Source organism: Meles meles, chromosome 8 (genome assembly GCF_922984935.1).
Source record: "Meles meles chromosome 8, mMelMel3.1 paternal haplotype, whole genome shotgun sequence".
In the NCBI taxonomy this organism is placed as follows: domain Eukaryota; kingdom Metazoa; phylum Chordata; class Mammalia; order Carnivora; family Mustelidae; genus Meles; species Meles meles.
The window spans coordinates 6467267-6481463 of NC_060073.1; the positions used below are offsets into that span (position 1 = coordinate 6467267).

Below are 14197 nucleotides of genomic sequence, written 5' to 3' on the forward strand. Positions count from 1 at the left end.
CACTACAGCCGGGAGCCGTCCCACCTGTCCCGGGCGGAGCCGGGGGGGCCGGAGGGGAGGGGGCGGTTCGGGGAACGAGGCGCCCAAGTGCCCGCACGCTCTGCGGGGAGAAGTGCCCGGGACGGCGCGCGCGCCCGCCTCCCACTCCGCGGGGCGGTCGCCGCCCTCCCTGCCGGCCGAGGCCCTGGCTGCCAGGTGCACCGCGCGGCGGGGGAAGCGGCAGGTAAGCGTCTCCCGGCTCGACTGGCGTCCCCCGCGGCTGCTCGGGAAGTCTTAAAGTGCGAGCCGGACGGACGGGTTCACGCTTTATTGGCTCGCGGCGGTGTGTGTTGGTGGCTGGGGCGGGGTGGGGGGTGATCGGAGCTAATTAGCTTGGAGCGTCCCGGGCAGCGACGGCGCATGCGTTGGGAAATAACGGTGACAACCCACCTATTTGTTACCTGTCGAACCGGTTTCCATTCCGCTGCCGGTGAGGTGGCCTCGCGGCCTGGGCGGGGTGGCCGGGCGGGGGCGGAGGGGGGTGCCCGGCGCGGGGCACCCAGCACGCGGCTGCCCCGCCGGCCCGGCCGCCGCCCGCTGGCCGGGGACCCCCCTCACCCCCAGCCCCGAGTGCTAGCTAGTGCCTCGCGAGCGAAGCTTCGGAGTTTCGGGCGGAGCCGAGGAGCGGAGGGGGCAACGTTATGTGCACCCGCGCTCGCACGTCTGCGGGGGATGAAATGAAACTCGCCCAACGGGGCCGGCCCGGCTCGGCGCGCCCGCGGCGCCCGGGGAGGCGCGAAGCCGTCGGGCGGGAACGGGCGGTCCCGCCCACACTTGTTGAACCGGGCCTGGGCCCAGGCGGCCCGGATCCCGAAGGCCCGGCTGAGCAATTCGTGGTTCAGCCAAGTGGTATTTGCCGGGCTCCGGCTCCGTGCGGGCAGGCACGCGAGGCCCCAGGAGCGCATAGGCCGGTGGGCGGGCCCGCGGGGACGACGCGGCCACTGTACCAAGCGGAGAGAGCCCGCCGAGAGCCGATCGCCCGTCCCCGCCCCAGCCCGCTTTCTGGCCAGGGAAGAGGGGAGGGCTTCGTGGAGGAAGGGGCGTTTAAACCTCTCCGAGTCCACTGAGATCCGTAAGACCCCAGCGCCTGGGTCACTGGGGCATTCACTCCCGCAAACACCCTCATCCTGGTCCCAAAGGGCCAGATTTCAGGTGCCCAACCTACTTTGCCTGGTTGCGGCCCCTGCAAGGCAGAGGGCTCTTGTCTGCTTCCCCCAACAGCCCACCCTCGGCTGAGGGTCAGCCTGGGACACACACACTCCTCTTCACCGCCCACCGCCAACCGTTCAACAAACTCTGTCCAGCCCCCAGGTTTAGCTGGAGGGAGGCCCACCCTCGCAGTGCTTGTTGCTTTCCAAGTTACTGTGACACTTTGGGCTTCCCTTACCAGCGGGCCTCCTGGGGTCAGGAATGGGACCCCTTCCTCTTTTTAGCTCTCCGTCTACCCCCATATAAAATAAACATTTCAGGATCTCTACCATACATACACCTTTTCCATGTGTTAAATATTTGCTGGAACAGATTAAGAGGAAATGAGTCTGGTAAATGCATTCATGCAATTCCAAAAGTCAGGAGTCAAAGGGGAGAAGAAGCCTGGCTGCCGACTTTGGGGCAGGCCCTCTACACCCGCCCCCCCCTCCCCACAGGTGGTCCAGGAGCCCCTGAAGGTGGGCAGGGAGAGTGTGCACTTCAGGGACAGGTGGCTTCCTCCTTCGCTCCCTCCTGGGGCCTGTGACTTTGGCCAAAGGCCTTTCCTTTCCAACCTGTTTCCTAGTCTGTCACCTGGGAATCCTGGGGTCACTGCGGGCTCTGGCAGCGGGCACCGCTCTTTGCCCCTTCCTCTCCCAGGGCTCTGCCTTCGCGCACCCCAAACGCGCTTTATCACCCCTCCTTTCTTCCCTGCACCCTTTGGTTCAACTGGCGTGAAGTGAGCCCCTTACCTTTCGAATAAATCCTGGAGAAACATTTTCCAACACAGTGTGTCTAGGAAGTAGATTTAGTTAATTAAGTCAACAAATATTTATTGAGCATTTCGGCTGTGCCAGACCCTGCCCGGGGCTTGTCACACAGTAGGTGCTTAGTGGAAACTAAGTCTTCACAGATGACCTTGGACACGAGAAGCGGAGTCTTTCTTGTGGGGGGGAGGGGGTTAGTAAGGAACAACTCCAATGTCTCCACTTGTGGAAAGAATGTCACACAGTGTCAGGAGGGACAGTCACTCATGCTATCTGCTGCTGTATCTCTGGTACCCAGTGTCCACCGTTGTACCTGGCACGGAGTGGGTCATCGACAAGTATTTGTGGCATGAAAGAATATCTCTCTTTCTTGCCTCGTGTGACCCATTCAGCTTTTCATGTTCCAACTTTTGGTAGAGGCAATGGATACAAAGCAAATTTATTAGAAGGAAAGCAACAGGGCAGGTTCGGTGACAGAAGGCAACTGACGCAGGTTGTCAGGGAGGGGGAGAGAGACGGAGAGAGCGGTAGGGATGAGGGATGGTGTAGAATGTGGCTGTCTAAAAGGGCAGTCATGGGGCGCCTGGGTGGCTCAGTGGATTGGGCCGCTGCCTTCGGCTCAGGTCATGATCTCAGGGTCCTGGGATCGAGCCCCGCATCGGGCTCTCTGCTCCGCGGGGAGCCTGCTTCCTCCTCTCTCTCTGCCTGCCTCTCTGCCTACTTGTGATCTCTCTCTCTGTCAAATAAATAAATAAAATCTTTAAAAAAAAATAAATAAAATAAAAGGGCAGTCATAATCATGTCATTTGAGCATAGAAACCCAGTGTGGCCACATCCGTCCATCCGCCAGAAATCCAGGTTTGTATGTAAAGTCAACCAATTTTTAAAAGTTGGCTCAAAAAAAATTTTTTTTAAGATCTTATTTATTTATTTGACAGAGAGAGAGACAGCGAGAGACAAGCAGGGGGAGTGGGAGAGGGAGAAGCAGACCTCCGGCAGAGCAGGGAGCCCGACGCGGGGCTCGATTCCAGGATCCCGGGATCACGACCCGAGCCAAAGGCAGATGCTTAATGACTGAACCACCCAGGCGCCCCTCAAAAAAAAAAAAAAATCTTAAAAAAACCCCACGGAACACGTCAAAGAAAATACCATGGCAGGTCAGATTTGCCCCATAGGCTGCTGGTGTGTAGTCTGGGGTTCCTGAGCCGCCCTAGAACGAGACAATGGGCATGAACTTGGATAACCACCGAGCTAACCCGTGAACGCCGTGAGGGCAGGCTCCTTCTGCTCCGTCCACACAGTATCAGATGTTATTCATTCACTCCTTTGTTCAGTCAACAAATACCGAACACCCACCATTTGCTGCATACTGCTGCTTCTGTGATGCCAGGCAGACAGAGAAAGAAGGAAAGTTTTAGTGCGATGCATGACTTCGGTGATGGGATAGTGACAGGTGGGGGTGTTGAGATCTGAACAAGAGGTAGGGGCCGGCTGGGCGAGCAGGCGGGAGAGCCAGATCCCCAGAAGGAACACCGGGGGCCCGAGAGTGGGAGTGAGCCTAGTGTCATGAGATGAACCAAAAGACGAGGTGGTATTGGGAGGGGATGGCAGGGGTGGGAACCGAGGTCCAAGAGGCGGGTGTGCCATGTCACGTGAGGCTCCGTATGGTGGGAAGCTGTGGTGGAACGGGGTACTAGAGAGATTGGTAAGGATGCTACTGTCCGAGCAAGGGCGCGATGGTGGCCTTGGCGATCTGCAAAGGGAGCCATGAGCTCTGAGTCTAGGTGTTCTGAGTGGACCTCTCTTGTTGGCATAGCGTTGGGACAGGGGAGTGAAGGAAGGCAGAACTCCAGCAAGCAAGCCAGGACCATGCTCCCCGAAAAGTCGTGGCTGGATCCCGCCTTGAATGCTGGGCTCCCAGCCTGAGAAGCCCAGGGAGAGCTGGGGCGGGAGTTAGATGGAGAAGACCTTGAACTACCCCTTCCTGTTCCCAGACAAGGCTTAGTAGGGGAGCCGGGAGGGGGTAGAGGCGGGCCGGGGGCTGGGAAGTAGGGAGGCTGAAGGCAGAAGGGCTCCCAGGAGATGAGATGTACTGTGAGCACAAGCAGGCAAGGGCCTGGAGTTGGGGTGCTGCAGACTTTTAGTCTCTGGGGACTCGAGGAAAGCCACCTAGCCTGTCCGGAAATCAGTTTACACATCTGTGAAGTGGGGCTCCTAGTTCCAGCTCTGTTCCTCAGAGAGGTCAAGAGATGTTGATTTGCTTCTGCCGGAAGTCTAGCAGCCTTTGGGAATAGACTCATCAAGCAGGCTGATGGTTCCAGGGCCACCAAGGCTTCTCTGTGTGGCTCACACAGTGGCCTTTCCAGCGCCAGGGAACCATAGGCTCGGGGAGGCAGCCAGGCCCCTGAGCAACCATGAGTGCTGTTAGGACACCGCCCCCTCCACCTCTGCAGAGTTCCTGCCCGGGGGCCTCCCAACTGTCCCGCTGTCCTGGTGGGCAAAAGGTTCCCTCGGCCGGAGCTGGGGGGTGTGGGGGGCAGTAGCCAGAGGAGGAGCATTTCTGGGCCATCTGGAGCCTCTGGAGCTGTGCAGGGAGAAGCCAAAAGTTCCTGCTGGAGGAGGCCAAGGACCCAGGTGAGGCTCTCCACGGTGGCTGCGAATCTGGCCTGCCGGACTTGATTCCCTCCTCAGTTCCCACGGCCTTCCCCACCGCGGAGACTGGAACCAAGTACTCAGGGCCAAAGCCTAGGGTCCTCTGCCCCCCGCCCCGTCTTCCGTCACCCTAACATCCACCCGCCGCCGCCGAGTCCCAGGGGTTCCCAAATCAGCCGCATGTGCCCACACCTCCATCCGCAGCTGCCACCCTGGGCCAAGGCCACAGAAAGCCCCTTCCCCCACCCCCGGCCAGCTGTCTCCCCCCAGCCCAAGCCCTCCCGCAGCTCCCATGGCAGCTGGAATAACGTCTTGGGGGCTTGATGGTGGCCTCTCCCTTCCTGCTGGTTCTGTGCGCACCAGCCACGCTGGGGGCCCGCCATCCTCCCAGCGGGCCAGAGCCTGGTCCTGTTCCAGCCTCTCCTCCGCTGTGCCTTCCTCCCAGAAGGCTTTTCCCCACTTGATGACCGCTCACCTCTTGTCATTCAGGTTTCAGCCAAGTGTCCCCCCCCCCACAAACCACCTCACCCATTACCCCGTCCTGTTTTCTTGGCAGAATCTTTTACTTTGTGAAATTTCGATTTGTCCTGTTTGTTGTTCCCCCTCCCGCCTCGTAAGTTCTGTATACAAGGGACCACTTTTCACACCATTTTAGTAGCTTTATGTAGATATAATTCAGAGACCATAAAATTCACCCTTTCAAAGTACACACTTCGGGGGATTTGGTATCTTCACAGAGTTGTGCAGCCATCAGCATGGTCTTCCAGAACATTCTCATCACCCCAGAAGAAACGCTGTACACATTAGCAGTCACTCCCCATTCCTCTCTTCCCCAAGCTCCTGGCATCCATTACTCTGCTGTCTATGGATTTGCCATTGAGGTGTCCTTTTTAAGGCATCCCTGTATCCCCAGGGAGCACCCAGTGCTGAGAAGATGGGTTGGCCATGACCCTATTTTACAGATGAGAAAACTGAGGCTCAGGACCCCTCAGAAAACTGACTTTCCCTTTTCCAAGCCTTGTGTCTATCTTCCAGGAGCTGGGCTGCACCCTGGAGGCTGGAAACTCAGCAAAAAGAGAAGGAATGAGGTGTGAACTTCAAGTGGGGGAGTTCCCTGCTCCACTACCTGGCTGCAGCCCACACCTGGGCCCTCTTGGCTGGGGGGTGGCTTTCCCCGGCAGGCCCGCTGACTGTAGACTCAGGGAATGATCACGCGCTCGGTGCTGATGAGCTGAGCTTAACTCTCTGCCTGGCCTGTGCCAGGGACAGACCAGTGCCTCCGTCCTAGAGGGGAACAGGGCAGGGACGTCTGGGCAGGCAGGTAAGGGGAAAGCCCATCCCAGAACCTGGACACCCTCCGAGGGCTGAGGGTAGCTGATGTGGAAGGAGGGCCTCAGGGGCGGTAGGGGGCTGTTGCTGAGGTCCAGCCTCTACCTCTTAGGGGTTCTGTGACTTGGGTCAAGTGACTGCACTTCTCCAGGCCTTCGTTCCCTCATCTGTGCATGGTAGCCATCCCCGGGTACCCCAGGGTGGCTATGAGCCTGGGAGTCCGTGTGGATGCACCCACCACATCGGGAACCACACACAGGTTCCCTCCCTCCAGACCCCTGGCCCCAAGGAGCCAAAGCTCAGAAACGCTGCTGAAGGTCAGAGGCTAAATGCGCGCCAAAGCCAGTGGCAGACTTCCTGACCCTTTGAAGCCTGTCTCCTCTCCTCAACTGTAAAAAGAGGTTTAATAATCACTCCTCCCTCCCTGTGAGTGGTGAGGGCTAGGGGCCTGTGGTTATCAGCACCCTCTGGGCCTCAGACAGGGAAACCAGACAGGCTCCTTGTTACCCCCAAGCTGCCTTCCCTCCCAGGGCTGCTCTCATCCTGGCCTCTTTCATCTTAGGTTTAATTAGCCGGGCTGCCCCACCCCACAGTCTCTTGGGCGGGAGTCAGCACTCCTATTTTATAGATGGGGAAACTGAGGCACCTAGAGGGAAGTGGTTTGGGGCTGCCGCCTGTGAGTCAACTATGGAGCCAGGGCCAGAGTTGGGACTGGGCTTTCCAGCCGGACCTGTCCCTCGGGGTGGATCCCTGTCTCCATCCCCTTGGCACCACCGGCACCCAGAGAGCCTCTTTTCCAGCGCTCTCTACCCCACCACTCCCTACCACCTCCCACCTGGCGGGCAGCAGGACAGGATGGGGAGGGGCCTGTGGAGCCTGGAGAAGGGGGAGAAACGAGTTGGCAGCAGCCATAACATGGGGGCTCAGGTCTGTTTCATCTTCAAAGCTGGCTAATTAGAGCTAAAGGCTTTACTGTAGCCTGTGGGGCCTGGACGCCCGCAGTTCTGGGCCACGGAGGCCAGCGGTCAGCGGGACATCCGCCCAGCGGTCCCGGGCCCAGGTGGCGCTGCTCTGTGAGCTACAGGCAACCCCCGCGTGTGGACAAACAGCTCCGATCCTGCCCTCTGGAATTCCAAGAGCGCTGGATGGGTGCACCGCTTGGCCCGAGGTCTTTAGTGGCGAAGTCTCCGTTTCCAGGTCCGTGCCAAGCCTGCCGCGAGCCCTGTGATCCACCCGGCCCTGCCACTCCGCACGTCGGCATCCGCTGTTTTCCGGCTTCCTCCAGGATTATGGCCTTGCCCTGCCAGCTCTACCCCGGCTAGGCTGCCGCAACCCTTGCCGACTGTCAGCTATTGGTATGGCCTAAGGCAAAGGTCAGCAGCTTCCGCCCGCGGTGACCCCGGCGCCGGCTCCGCGCCCCCAAGCCCAGCCGGTGGGGCGGGGGGTGGGGGGGTGCCGGGGCCGGCGTCGGAGAAGCGAAGCCAAGCCCGGAGGCGCCCGCCCGACCGGTTCGGCCGGGGCTGCGAGGAGCACTTCCTGCGGGCGCTCTGGGACCGCACCTTGCACACCCCCCAGCGGACACCCTGAGAGCCCAGAGACCCGCACCCCACGCCCTCCGCAGGGTGCGGAGCGCCCGGACGCCGGCAGGTGGGGAAGGGGGGCCGTGCTGGTGGCCACCCTCGCGGGCGCCGGCGCACCCGGGCTCTCGGAAGGCCCTGGGATCGCAGCCCCCGCCCGGACGGAACCCCGGCATCCGGGAGCCCGGGCCCACCCAGCTCCACCGCCTCTGCCCGGGCCTGAGGCGGTTTCGGGGAAGGGGGGCCCCGCGCGCAGCGGGACAGTTACTCAGCCCCAGCGAAACCGGCGAGTCGGCACCTGCTGGCGGGGCGGGAGGGGAGGCGGCGGCCCCGTTACGGCCCCGCCCCCGCCGCCCACGCGCCGCGCGCCCCGCCCCGCCGCGCGCCGCCGCCCGGAAGGAGCCGGCCGGCCCGAGCGCCCGCGGCGGCTGAGTCAGGCGCGGTGAGAGCGGCCGGCCCGTTACCGCGGGCGCCGGGGGCCGGGGCGGCGCTGTGGTTTCGGTGCGGGCAGCGGGCGGGCGGCGTAATGAGCTCTCGGCACGCACCGGGCACCGGCGGCCCTCCCCGCGGGGACCCTTGGATGCCTGCTCCGGCGTCGCCCCCGAAACCTCTCGGTTTCATCGCGGGGTCCGGGCGCGGGGTCCCCCGCTGGCGTCTGCGCGTGGCAGGGGGCGGCTGGGATTTGCGAGGCGGCCCTGGCGTGACGGCGGCCCCTTCGGGGTGCGTGCAGGTGCTCGGGCGCCCTCTGGCGGCCGCGGGCCTGACCTTCCTCCGCTTTTTTGCAGGGACCGGGGTGCGGCACCATGGGACCCCTGAGCCGGGAAACCTGGGCCCAGCGCCTGGGCGCCTTCCGGGCCAGCCCGTCCGCCTTCATGGCCGGGCCCGAGGGTGAGGATCTGGGTCGTGACCTGTTGAGCGAACTGAGAAGTGAGAAACTGAGCGAACAGACCAAGGTAGGCCCTGCGTGCCTCCCCCCCCCCCCCCGCTCTGGGCCATCTGGTCACCTCAGTCCCCCCGCGCTCTGAACCACATTTTCGTGACTCCCACCGAAATCTCCCATCCCCAGGTTTCCTTGCTGGCCCTGAGCCTGGAGTACCCAGCCCAGCTGTGGCCGGACGCCGCTGCAGCCGAGGCAGCCGCCACCTCGTTGTTGGACACCCTGGTCCTTTTGCCCCCACGGCCCTCAGCCCTGCGGCGGCCCCTGCTGCTGGCGGCCACCACAGCCCTGGCGGCCGGAGACGCGCTGGGCCCCACCTCGGGAGCCTCCCGCCGGCTCCTGCCACTACTTCTTGGCTTGGCTTCGGGCCGCGATCTGGGGCGAGGCTTTGGCCCGGCCTCGGAGCAGCGCCCCCTGCAGGCCACGGCGTGTGAGTGCCTGCGGGAGCTGGAGAACTGCAAGCCCGGGCTGCTGGGGGGCTGCCTGGGGCTGCTCCGGCGCCCGCTGGGGCAGGAAGGCCCGGTCCAGCCGCTCAGCCTGCTGCTGGCACTCGCTCTGCGCAACGCCTTGGTGATACGGGCCAAGGCCAAGGCCGGCCTGCAGGGCCTGCTCGTGGCCGGAGATCCGCCCACCACAGGTGGTCCCTGGAACTGGGCACTAGCTGAGGAGGGGGGTGCCCACCCGCAGCCCCAGGCCCCCAGCTGGCCGGCAGCCGAGGACGAGGAGTGTGGCCTTGCAGTGCTGGAACCCGGTCCTGAGGAGGCCCGGGAGCTGCGGGCTGCTGTGGCCCAGCTTCTGGACTCCTCCTACCTACTCACTCCTGTGGCTCAGGCCCAGCTTCTGTGGCTGCTGGGCTGGGCTCTGCGGGGTCTCCGGGGACAGCCGCCAGTGCTCTTCAAGCCACAGTTGGTACGGCTGCTGGGCACGGCCCAGCTGGCGCTCCTGCATGCCGTGCTGGCGCTCAAGGCAGCCTTTGGCGAAGCCCTGTTCACAGCCCAGGACGAGGCCCTGCTGCTCCGCAGGCTCACCTTGGCGGCCCAGCACCCGGCCCTGCCCCTGCCCGCCCACCTCTTTTACCTGCACTGTCTGCTGAGCTTCCCTGAGAACTGCCCTCTAGGCCCTGCGGGGGAGGAGGCCGCCCCCCTGCTGCTGGCGCCCCAGCTGGGCCGCGGCCTCCTGCCCAGTCTCCTCCATGACCCGATGGTGCTCCTGGCCCGCCTGCACCTGCTGGGCCTGCTCTGTGCCGAAGATGAGGAAAAGGAGGAGAAAGGCCGGGACTGGAGTCCCCAGCGTTATCTAGGGGAGCTGCTGGCTGGCCTGCGCCAGAGGGCAGCCTTGAATGGGGGCCCCCGGGCCTTGGCTGTTCTCTGCTTCCAGGCCTCCTACCTGGTCGTTCGCTGCCTAGCCACGCAACCTCCGGTGCTGACGCCCTTGACTCACGGGCTGGCCGAGCTATACCGAGCCCGGCCTGCGCTGGCTCCCCACTTTGTGGATCTCTTGGATAGGGTGGGCCCCGAGCTGGGGGAGCCCCTGAGAGCGGTGTTGCGGCAGGAGGTGGTGTCCAGACCCGGCAGAGATGAGGCCCTTCGTTGGCACCTGAAGATACTGGCGAAAGTGGCCGACGGGAATGCTCCAGGTGCCACCCTCGGCTTCCTGCGAGCCGCGGCGGCCCACTGCACAGACTGGGGCCTCCAGCAGGCTCTGCTGCGGGTCTGCAGGACCTTGATGCGGGTGGGTGTCCGGGAAGGCCTGGCCGACTTGCTGCAGGTCCTGGCCAGGCAGCTGGAGGACCCTGATGGGCGGGACCATGCCCGGCTCTACTACATCCTCCTGGCCCACCTGGCGGGGCCCAAGCTAGGGGCGGCCCTGGGCCCCTCTCTGGCCGCACCGGCACTGACCTCCTCGCTGGTGGCCGAGAACCAGGGTTTTGCCGCGGTGCTGATGGTGCAGGAGGCCCCGGCCCCGATTCGGCTAAGCGTGGGGCCCCGCAGAGTCGCGGGCCCCGGCCCGGTGCTGCAGCTCCAGGTGGAGGTGCTGGAGCCCGTGTTCTCTCTCGAGCTGCGCTTCCGCGTGGAAGGCCAGCTGTACGCGCCGCTGGACGCGGTCCACGTGCCCTGCCTGCGCCCCGGCCGCCCCTGCAGCCCTCTGCTCCTGCCGCTGCAACCCCGGCTCCCGGCTCCCACGCAGCTGAGCGTGCGCGCCCTGTACGCCACTCCCGCCGGCCTCACGTGCCACGCCCACCTGCCGCCCCTGCCCGTGAACTTCGAGGACCTTTTCCTGCCTTTCCCCCAGGCCCCCGTCGACGGGGACAAGCAGGGCTTCTTTGAGGAGCTCTGGGACTCCTGCCTGCCAAAGGGCGCCGAGAGTCGCCTCTGGTGCCCTCTTGGGCCGCAGGGGCTGGAGGCCTTGGTGTCCCGCCACCTGGAGCCCTTTGTGGTGGTGGCCCAGCCCCCCACCAGCTACCATGTGGCCATCCGCCTGCCCCCAGACTCGAGGCTGCTGCTGCGACTGGAGGCGGCCCAGGCAGACGGGGTGCCTGTGGCCCTGCGCACGGACGACTGGGCTGTGCTGCCTCTGGCCGGGGACTACCTCCGAGGGCTCTCAGCCGCTTGCTGAACCCCGAGGCTAGGCCAGACCCTGAGACGGTGCTGCTCAGGGAGGGCCCTGGGGGCCAGAACACAGTCCTGCCCGCTTGTTGCTTAAAAAACAAAAAAAAGGGGGGAGGAGAGAAAAAAACCCAAAAAACTTATATTCACTAACAACCTTCACTGGTGTGTTTCCTTTTGAGCCCTGGCTGGGGGCATGCACGCGGGGCTTGGGGGAGGAGAGGCTCCAGGAAAACCTTCAGAGGAGGTTTTCTCTTCGCAAAGAGGGTCAGGCCCTGCGCAGAAGCCACGCGGTAACTTAGGAATGTGGGAGCCGGCCTTGGCCCTCCTCCAAGCTTTGCGGGGTCCCTGCCCCGGGGAGCTCAGCCTAGCTAGGATGTCGGACCAAAGGCCAGAAACAGAGGAGGCTGCGGTGGTCCCGTGGCCCCTCCCGGGGTTGGAGGAGGTCCCCATGCCGCGTTGACTGGAACCAGCTCTAGGAAAGGCCAGTCAGTATAGTTCAGGAGCCGAGAGAGAGAGGCTCCAAGATGTGGGCTACAACGAAGCTGACTTTTCCTCACCCCAACCCCACCTGAGGACCTAAGAATCTTCTAGGTTAGACAAACTCGTTCCCCTTGGCCTTTTGCCAAATATGTGAGACACCTCAGCTTCAAACCTATTGCGAAGCCGCTCTGCTTAACCAGGCACCGAGCTGGTATTTTCCACAGACCATGCCTCCCGCCGTGCTTGCAACAGCTCAGCAGGGCCCCACAGATGAGGAAATTTGTAGGCCAGAGGGGTTAAATGATTTTCCTGTGGTCACCCAGCTGGTTAGTAATCGTGTTTTGTCACTTCGGAGCAGGTTTCCATAACCACACTGTCAGAAGCGAGAGCTGCACGGGCGGGAGGGCCACAGAGGCCTGGGCCAGCCCTCGGGAGGCTGCGGGAGCAGCAGTCGGAAGCGCTGGACCCCAGAAGGACCAGGGGCTTGGGGCCTAATTTCCGTGGCCCCTGCCTCTCCGGCTCCCAGCCCCCAGGTTCCTGGGGGCCAGCCCTGCCCTCTGGATTGTTGGCAGGAGCAGAAGGGAGAGCAGGGCCTGGGACAAGCGGGGCTCCTCCGGGTCAGGTCAGAAGGTCTGTCCCAAGTTTGAGGCATGGTAGTCAGCTGTGGGAGCTGAGACAGCCACAGCCAGTCGGGAAGGGGCTGGTTCCAGGAGACAAGCTTGTCCAGCTGTTTGCAGCAGAAAGGGATCGCAGATAACCAACTACTTCCAAGGCTGCTGGGAAGGTTCGAGGAGGGTCCTCTGGGAGCTAGCCCTGGCACCGCCGAGTTCCAGAGCCCACTGCCCGGGCTGGAGTCTGATTCCTCTCAGCACCGGGGGCGGGCCCGGACGCCGGCAGGTGGATGGGCCTTCCAGCAGGGCCTCCTGACCCCACGACACCTGCATCTGGCACCCGACAGAAAGGCTGAGCCCCCGAAGCTGCCCAATGGCCTTGGCCTGGTTTCCTCCATCCACGTCCTTCAGAGGGCATCCCGTGAGTGGGCTGTATGTCTCCCACAGACCTCCAGCACGGGGGAGTCTGGAAAATCTGCCTGTTCTGTTTTTGCCCTCAGTCGCAGGATGTAGGGTTAATCCTTAGCCAAAGATGGAGGTCACTGGCCTGTGTAAGGACTCGCCAGCTACCCTCTGTTCCATCTGTCTAGCCATCCATGCATCTACCCAATTTTCCGGGGCTGGGCCCCAGAGGACCCCCAACTCCCCCACTCCTGCCACACATCTGTCACGGTGGGTGTCAAAAATGTCCCTTCCTGTGTCTATGTGACAGTTTCCCTGGGATACACACTCCTAGGAGAAGAATTGTTGAATCATAAGGCATGCATGGGCTTGACTTGACTAAGAGGTGTCTCCGCATGCTCTCAGTGTGCCTGGGAAGGTAGGGATGGACGTGAGTGAACCAGCCCACGCCATCCACCGCCGTCCATCCCTTGCACACTCCCATCCACGTACCCCAGCTCACACTCCAACTTCTCAAAGGTCATAGCAACACCAACCTGCTCCCACAACAACCCCTCCTACAACCAAGACTTCTTCCCCAAAGGGAAAACCCCAAGTTCCAGCAGCCGCTGGCCACCCGTCTGGACATTAGCGATGTTCGCCGGTTGCTGGTTCTCCACTTCCTGTAGGTTCGTAGCCTTCCCCACCTGCCTGAGGTTGGGCCCAGCCATGAGACCTGCTCAGGCTACTGAAACACGGAGGGTCCATTCTGGGGCAAAACATTCACTGCTAACCACTGGCCCTCTCCTGCCCTGGCCTGGCCGCTGTGGAAATGTTCATGGATATGGAGGTGTTCGAGAGTGGAGTCACGATCCCGTCTCGAATAGCACACACCTTCTGTGACACAAGAGGAAAGACATAGGAGGGATATTGGTCAAGCTGTATTTTACTTGGAAGGAAGAAAATATTGTGTAACGAGTTGCAAGGCCTAATGGGGGCCTCCAGCTTTTGCAAATAAGAATATTGTACAGGATGCCCAGTTAACTTCAAAGAAACGACAAATGATTTCTTAGTATCAATAGGTCCCAAACATTAGAACATACTTTTACCCCGCCCCAAAGTTGTTTCTCTGAAATTCAGATATAATCAGGCATCTTGTATTTTATCTCTCAACCCTAGATTGGTATTTATATCTTATTTCTTCTACGATCCATTGTATATATATTTTTTTTTCTTTTTTCTTTTTTTTTAAACCTTCAAGACTCTTTACCTAGTAGGGTGACCTTCATTCCTGAGAGGTCCGAGTCCTTTGTAAGCCTGCCTGTGTCAAAGGTCTTTCGTTCCTTGAGTCCTGGGGACTCCCCTTCTTCCTCATGTGGCCGCAACGGTTTCTTCTTGATCATCAGAACCAATCGTCCTTTCAGAGCTGTTGGTTCCAACGCACGAGGAGGGCAAAATGGCAAGGGAGCGGTCTTCCCTTCCGGTTCAAAAGAACCAGTGCTGGGTCCATTAGCATTCACGCTTGAGTACTAAGGACCCTGAACTAGCAAGGCCCATAGCTGGAGGGATGAGAAACGAATATTTGAGAGAGGCTTCCAGATTGCTAAAGACCATGGTAGGAACACGG

The 14197-nt window shown here is 61.8% G+C and overlaps 1 protein-coding gene across 7 annotated transcripts; it reads left to right on the plus strand.

Annotated features, from left to right (window-relative positions):
• Nucleotides 1-86: 86 nt before the first annotated feature.
• On the plus strand, nucleotides 87-11337 carry AP5B1 (adaptor related protein complex 5 subunit beta 1). Of its 7 annotated transcripts, none has more exons than XM_046014992.1 (5): nucleotides 91-223; nucleotides 5682-5734; nucleotides 7173-7348; nucleotides 8338-8505; nucleotides 8619-11337. In XM_046014992.1, exons 4-5 carry the CDS (start codon nucleotides 8356-8358, stop codon nucleotides 11103-11105), a joined length of 2637 nt encoding a protein of 878 aa, XP_045870948.1. In that variant the 5' UTR covers nucleotides 91-223; nucleotides 5682-5734; nucleotides 7173-7348; nucleotides 8338-8355; the 3' UTR covers nucleotides 11106-11337. The 7 variants fall into 7 exon arrangements, with proteins under 7 accessions (XP_045870949.1, XP_045870948.1, XP_045870946.1 ...); XM_046014990.1 differs by having other exon boundaries at nucleotides 7173-7330; XM_046014993.1 differs by lacking the exon at nucleotides 5682-5734 and having other exon boundaries at nucleotides 87-223; nucleotides 7173-7330.
• Nucleotides 11338-14197: the final 2860 nt, after the last annotated feature.